The sequence below is a fragment of the Pundamilia nyererei genome, unplaced genomic scaffold, assembly GCF_000239375.1.
Source record: "Pundamilia nyererei isolate P.nyererei 1_Seehausen unplaced genomic scaffold, PunNye1.0 scaffold00144, whole genome shotgun sequence".
Classification (NCBI taxonomy): Eukaryota; Metazoa; Chordata; class Actinopteri; order Cichliformes; family Cichlidae; genus Pundamilia; species Pundamilia nyererei.
The window spans coordinates 1603745-1611363 of NW_005187545.1; the positions used below are offsets into that span (position 1 = coordinate 1603745).

The 7619-nt window shown below is 40.6% G+C and overlaps 1 protein-coding gene across 3 annotated transcripts in view; it reads right to left on the reverse strand.

Moving 5' to 3' along the window:
• Nucleotides 1-12: 12 nt before the first annotated feature.
• LOC102195634 (zinc finger protein 208) overlaps nucleotides 13-7619 on the reverse strand; it is a 10330-nt gene continuing 2723 nt past the window's right edge. Inside the window, exons 2-3 of one of the 3 annotated variants that reach the window (XR_001290516.1) lie at nucleotides 1885-6950; nucleotides 13-109 (exon numbers count right to left, since the gene is read on the reverse strand). Coding sequence is in view for 1 of the 3 variants with exons in the window: in XM_013913676.1 (XP_013769130.1) it covers nucleotides 2620-6950 (4331 nt within the window). In the remaining 2 variants the exon portion in view is untranslated. Of the gene's footprint in view, nucleotides 110-860; nucleotides 1063-1613; nucleotides 6951-7619 lie in introns of those variants that run through there. The other 2 variants (XR_001290517.1, XM_013913676.1) reach the window with 2 other exon arrangements.

A 7619-nucleotide genomic window follows, 5' to 3' on the forward strand; every position in this document is an offset into this window, starting at 1 on the left:
ATCGGAGTTTCCTCGTCTTCCACGGCGTGCTGGTGCAGGTGAGTCTCGTAGAGCTCCTGCTGTGCGAACTTCAGCCCACAGTCCTTACATTCAACACTGAGTTCTTTATCTGCAAAGAGCAACAAGAGAAATTTTTAATTACCATGTAGATTATTATGGCAGCCTGTGTTTTACATGGAAAGTCTGAGTAATATTTTATTTTGACAGTTTGAGATAAATTATTCTATGTTTCAGCAGGCATTAGAAAGTGATCACATCAGCAAAAAATGTGCAAATAAAACAAAAACAAAAAAAAACCCAAAACCAAAACTCAAACTTAAATAGGAAATTAAAAAAACAAACAAAAAAACAACCTAACATTAGGCATAAAAATACTGATTTCCAAGCACTGACAGTAAAGACATCTTTTAGCACCTCCTGATTACACTGATGTATTCAAATATTTTCTTGTTTGCCACTGAGAATTTTTTTACACTGATTTTAGATAAGAAATCTGATTTAAGCCTACACATTAGGTTTTTGAGAGTCACGTTGCCATTTCAATATTTTTTAATAACAATATACTGACACTATATCTGGGATTTAAACTATTTGCCACCAAAATTGTTTTTTGTGTTTTTTTTCTTAAAGACGACACCGGAGTTGCATTTAATATTGTTGTTTCCCATTTCACGATTACTTAGATTATGAATATGCCAATATGCGGGTGACATAAATTGCTCTCGCATTACTACATTTCATATCTAGCATGTATTAAATAGAACACCTTGATGTGTCAAAGGAGCAAACTAAAAGTTTGCTACTAAAACAGTGTACAAAGTAAAAGCATGTGTTGTTGATCATATTAGTTAAGGCTCTGCAGTGATATCGGTCCAGCTTCCTCCAATTTAAAGATGTTTGCAGTTCCTGCTGTAGCACTGATCAACAAACATTTTGTTCCTGGGATTCTTTCACCTGTACTTCGACTAATTTCACTTACTGACTCCAAATATGAGAGCTGTTTTCTTCTAGCTTCACGTTTTTAGTCGCTGTGATGTTCCACTGATTCACTGGATAACAGGACTGGACAGAAATGGAGATGCATCTCAGTGTTTAAGACATCAGTGCACTAAAGGTGATTTTCTTGGTCCTGATGAACATGAACTGATGCTTCATGATGAGTTCAAAAGGAAAAGTAAACCAGCTGAATCAGCAGCATTCAAGCATGTTGTTTCTTGGCAGTCACATAGCTGTTAATAGTGCTGAGCTTGTGGATAAACATGCTGAAAGTATATCAGATAATGAGTGCCAGAATGTCACTGAAGATGCACTTTCTACATTTTCTCCACCAGATCTGTGTGATGTCAGCGATAAGTGCCGCTAAAGATTTAACCAAAATATGAAAGTGATGAAAAACTGATATCAGGGAAAATTGAGTCAGAGCATGATGAGTGACCACTGTTGGTTCTTGCAAAGAGAAATGAATGTGCAGTAAAATCCAGTGCCTCAAACATCTCTGAGCACCCTGAGCATGCTTGTTTTTATTTTTAGCTAAATTGATAGAAATATGCTTAACAACCCAGACATGACTAGAATATGCAGACTGACTGAATTAATCACACAACTACAATTAATCATGGCAAAAACAAGTTCGTTTATTTTCAACTTCTTTGACTTCTAGGAATAAAAAACAAATAAATATAGCAAACTACTTAGAACTATACTACAAGAACATAACTGCTACTTTAAGTAATGAATATTTTTATCACACAATAGAGAATCAACAGAGGAGCTTATAAATCAGTTAATGCGTAATGCATTGTACAAAGCATACAATGAACGTAGTATAGTTTATAATAATGGAAGTGACCAATTGATGTTAGACAAGAATTTTGTTTTTCCTACCAGGTTATGTAAAGAGTACGCATTGCTGAACTTCAGGTTCTTTATCTTTCTGTAAAATATGCAAAACGTCAATCATCCTTCAACAAAACATCAGTTCTTAACAAAAACAGCAGCAAAATTAGCACATGCGTGTGGCGCAACATTGTTTAGCATGTCTTTCTACACTTTGCAAGTAGTGTGTCAACAGCATTTTTCATTTCTCTGGGCAATTTACATGCATAAATTTATCTGAAAATGAAAGACAGTGGTCCCCAAAGAAATTAATCAAGTTCAATTTACATTCACAACAGGTCAATTTAAAACAGCAAAAAAATATGAGATCTATGACATCAGTGCTCCCCCCCCAAAAAACAACACTGTGTATTTTCACATTTGTACCACTACCAGTCAGATCATTAAACTTAACTCTTGCACAGTGCAGCTCTTTCTGGTGCTGTCTGGTTGCTTGGTCTTGATTTGTGGTGCAGGTCAAAATAGAACTAACATCAACTTAATAACGGGATAGAGTGATCTCTGTTACCGATTTTACCTGCCAGTTCTGCTCAGCATATACTAGTCCAGTGTTACATGTTTAAGTACAACGAATCTCAAAAACTATACGAACAAATTAGGAACTATTTAGCCAAAGTAAAAGGTGCAAAAAAGAAATTTTCTAACAAAGATTTTTAGAAGTTTCAGAAAAGCCAGCATCTATGTACAGAGTCATTGTTTCAGGTCTTTTCAGGTTTCTTTGCTTTAATTCACTCTGTGGGTGTGTTCAATATAATGCTGGTGCAAATCAGTTTCTTGACAAAAAGTAGTTCCACATTCAAGGCAGGTAAGGCCATTGGAATCTCCTGCAGAGACAGCAGCAGGAGCGTCGCTTTGTCTTTTGTAATCGCTGATACATTCCTGGTGATGCTCAATGAGGTCTTGGATTTCACGGAAGGTCCTGGGGCAAACGGAGCAATGGTATGAGTCACTGCTGCTGCACTGCTCCGTTTTGTGTTTCTGTAATTCAGTCGGTGAAAGAAAGGCTTTGCCACAGTGTTGGCACTTATGGCTACTTTGTGACTGGCCCGCTGAGTTGAGCGTAGGCCGAATCACTTTAGAAGATGGGAAAAACTTTTCTCTGTTGTCAGCAGTGGGGGGATTGGGTTTTAGAGGCTTTGAGGTCATAGCAGCACTCAGTCTATAGCGTACCTCATTCGGCAGACGGCAGCGGACTTCGTCGTGCCAAGCAAGGTGCTGATGTAGCTGATTCTCAGTCCAAAAGCCTTGGCAGCACAGAGCACAGGAGTAAGGCCGACTCTGTGCCTTTGCCTTATGGGTCCCTAATTGTTCCTCCGTTTGGAAAGCTTTCCCACACTTATCACACTTGAAGAAGCATTTGGCTGTGTTCTCCGATACACAGCTGACTTGTGGAGGAACCTCAGCTGCAGCTCTAGGAGTTTGATTATCCAGTTTCGACTCCTGCTTCACATCCAGGTAAACTCTCTTAAAGTTGGGGGGGCCTTCAGAAATGCCCCATTCCCTGGAGTCTGGACACAATTTCACAGGAGAATCCAATGTGATTTTCATCCAATCTCTGTCAACTGTGCTACTTTTTAACATCACACTGGTGTTATCTGCTGCTGATGAATCTCCAGTTTTCCTCATCTCACTACTTGAGGCAACAGGCTCTTTTTTTCTGCGCAAAGCAGCTTTGCGTTTGCCTTTTGTGCTCTTTGCGTGGGCCTGCCATTTGTGAGCACGTAGTCCTCTTGCTTTAGTAAAGGTCATCGAGCAGAGAGGACACTGGTGAGGTTTTGGCTTTAGTGCCAGTAATACGGCATCACTCTCAGTGCAATTTATTTTGACTTGTTCTGGAGCCTGGTCAAACGCCTCGTTTCCCGTCTCTAAAGTTTTACTGTTCTTGGCTGGAAGTGAATCTTGCACAAATGTCTTGCCTGGTTCGTTGCTGCTCAAATCTGGCTCTGGTACAGCTTTGCTTTGACATGGTGGATTAAACATCTGGTGGCGCTGCAGAACGCGGTGATTAAAAAACTGTTTGCCACAGTTTTTGCACTGAAAAGTTCCATCTATGGTTTTGTGGTTAAGAGATTTCAAATCATCATCTTTTAGCAGGGACCGCGAAGATTTCTTTTCTTTGTGCCATCGTTTGTGGGAGCCCAGGGCTGAGTTAGACATGAACCGTCTCCCACATTCAGAGCAGTGAAACAGTCCTTTACCCTGCTCTTCTTGTTTAGGTTTTTTTAACATTGTAGAAATGGCCAGTTTGGATTTTGGTAAAGACCTGTAGCCCTCAGCATGAATTCTTTTGTGAAAATTTAAAGCCCCAACTACTGAAAAGCTTCTGTCACATTTTTTGCATTTGTATTTCATATTGGATGCAGTTGGGTTTTCCAGTTCTCCTTCACCTGTGTCATTTTCCATCTCTGGTTCCGTGCCATCCATTTCACTCTTTACTGGTGTACGTACCTTTGACTGGTCAGAGCTTTCCCATGTGCTAGCATCCACGCTGCCTTCGCACAATCTTAGAGCATCATCGTTTTCTGTATTTGCAACGACTTGATTGTCTCTTTTAATGCACAGTTTCTGATGAACCCTTAAAGAGACCTTGCTGTTGAAATGTGCAAGGCATGTAGCGCACTGTAGATCCTCCAGCGTGACTCTGGACCACGATGATGATGGAGAATGCCCACTCTCATAGCCATGGCTTTTCATATGAAACTGCAGTGCTTTGGCCCGTGAAAACAACTTCCCACAGTCAGGACAGCTGTAGGTGTTCTTTTTCAGCTGTTCAACTTGATGCTGAAAAGACTTGATGGGTGGTGGGAGCAACTGGTCATTATGCACTACCTGGTGTCTAAGGAGGCTGGAAAAAAGGCGGAATGACCTGTTGCAGAGTTCGCATTTGTGATTTCCATTTTCATGCTTTCGCATGTGCAATGTCATGATGCCTCTGTGCCGAAATTTTCTGCCACACACCGGACATGCAACCTTCATGCTAGAGCGTTGGTGTCCATTAACAGAGGATCCCGGGACACCTTTTCTCAGCCTCAAATCTGCACACTCTGTCGGATTTTGCTTGTGGTGTGAGAAAGCACCTAAAGACCAAAATCCCTTTCCACACTGCTCACAATGATAGATCTTTGGGCCCAGTAGGGTTTTCTTTGGATTGTATTCTTTCTTACTGACTGAAATATTTTCCTTTTTTTGTGCAGAGCAGGTTTTCATATGGTTAAACAGGCTAGCTGCATGCGAATAAGACATTGTGCAATCTGGGCACTGGAACTGTTTTCTTTTGGGATGATGCAACTGATGAGAGACCAAAGCAGACAAACGAGAGAAAACTTTGCCGCATTCACTGCACGTCAGATTTTTCTTCTCTAATCCCTCCACCTCTTGAAATGCATCGCTGCTTGGCATCTGACCACCGTGGGTCTGTATGTGATGGCAGTGTGCCTCAAAGCTACTTGCTTCATGACCACAAGTGTCACATGTGTAAAAAGGCGCTGACTGACCTTGTGCCTGCTGTCTTCTCCTATAAACGCCATGCCACATTCTGTGAACACGCAGCGATGAAGAACTAGAAAACCAGCGATAACACTCTGGACAATCAAACCTGTCTTCTGCTGATTTATTCTCAGCTTCCCTCGCTATCAGTGCAATCGGGTCATCAGCCTGCTCAAAATCAATTTGTACAATTTTCAAGTCCATTTCTGGTTTGGAAACAATATCACCGTCATCTCTTCCCTCCTGATCGGATTCACACACCAGCTCCAGGTCAGGATTCAGATCTTGGGGTGGCTCATCCTCAGACTCACTTGCACTGATCACCTGTACGTTAAAGTCACCGGGTTCATAACTTTCCATGTCTTCATCAGTCTCAACTATGTACAACTCTTCAGTCATGTTGGTCGGAGGCAAACTGTCCAGCTGCACTTTTCCTTCTGTAGACGTTTCCAAGTCAATCTCTGGTCTTCCGCTTTCTGCCATTTGGTCTTGAGGTAGAGAGGAACACATCTGGGCCTCCTTCTCAGTTTCTCTAAAAACATCTGTGTGATGAAGCTGATGAGAATGAAGTGCCGAAGACCTGGAGAACTTTAGCCCACAATCTTTACATTCAAATGCCTTCTTCTGTAGCTGGCACAGCTGATGGTGAAATGACTTTGCTGGGGTTTCGTCACTGTGTGCAGTGCGCTGATGCCTGTAGTAGAACGTAAGAGTCATGAACACTTTTCCACATTCCTCACATGGGAACCTTTTTGCAGAATCATCAGCATGATTGGCATGCCATCGCTGATGGTTAAAGAGAGCAATATGGCCACTGAAACCCTTTTTACACTCGCTGCAGTAAAACTCGTTGCAGTTCTTCTTTGGCTTTTGTTTCATTTCTTCAGGAGAGCACTGACTATTGCGGCTAAATCTCTGATGAGTCTTAAGTCGCATCAGGGCAGAAAAAGCTTTCCCACATGAGCATGTAAAAACCTTTTCAGAATAATCCTCCGTTTGACTTTCACCTGCCTTTGTTTCTGCTAATGACTCCCCAGCTGGAATTGCATCTCCTGAACTCCTGTTTCTGGGCTTAATCAACTTTTCCTCATGACAACGACGATGGGCATCAAGAGCTGAAGCACGAGAATAATTTCTCCCACAAGATTCGCACTGAAACGACTTCTTTTTCAAATGCTGAAGGTCATGAAAAACTGATTTGGAGGGTTGTCTGTGTGAGCGCTGATGGTTGAGAAAGTGTCCAATCACACCATAAGATTTCCCACAGTCCTGACATTCATAAGTTTGTTGCTTTGCTATGGCAGCATTAATCCGGATACCAGTCTCCTTTTGAGAGATCTGATCATGGTTCTTCTCCATATGCAAGTGGTATTCACTCAGGTCAATAAATGAGGATGAGCATAAAGAACAAAAGTGAAGCGCTTCATTGTCCTTTTCTCCATCATGTAACTCATCCATGTGCTTGTCCAAATACATGCTTTCTTGTGGATGTTCACGCAAATGCTTCAAGAAGGCTGCCTCCTCTCTGAAGCCTTCTCCACAATGCTGACAGCAGAAAACCCCACTCCCTAAAAATAGAAAAGGGGAAAAGAGGAGGTCAAAGCCACTCCTGTTTTCAGAGAAGAAAAAAAGAAAGGAAATTTAAAAACAAAACAAAAAAAACAGAGGCGCAAACATGTCTTTATTTTAAAGTAACTTGAGCTTACAGTATAATCACACAACTGCACAATTTCCATATAAAACAAAGAAATGATAGGAGAAAAATAACACTTATTAAAAAAACAACAAAAAAAAGTGTCACTACTGAGGTGCAAATACACTGTTTAGGGCTAAAATACCTTGAAGATGAATTATTTTGTTATTTAATACAGTTGCATTTTTTTTTTTTTTTAAATAGACATGGTAAATGGTTAACGGATGTCCGCAAAGCACCTGCACACTGTGGACAACCATGTTTAGATAAAATCTCATTTAATGTCAACTCATATTTAAATGTTTAGAGAATTAATAAGTAAAGGCTGTGTTTTTCAACAAAACTCAATCCAAACAGATTTTTAACGCATATTTCTGAAATTTAGAGCAGTGAACCACAACTGTTACTCTGTAAAGTGCAGTGCTTCTTATGTGTTAAAAACATGTCCCTATTGAAGCTTTTCTTATGGATACAAAGTAGAGCTGGGCGATATGAGATTTTTTCATATCACGATATGTTTTTTTCATTTCAGGCGATAACGATA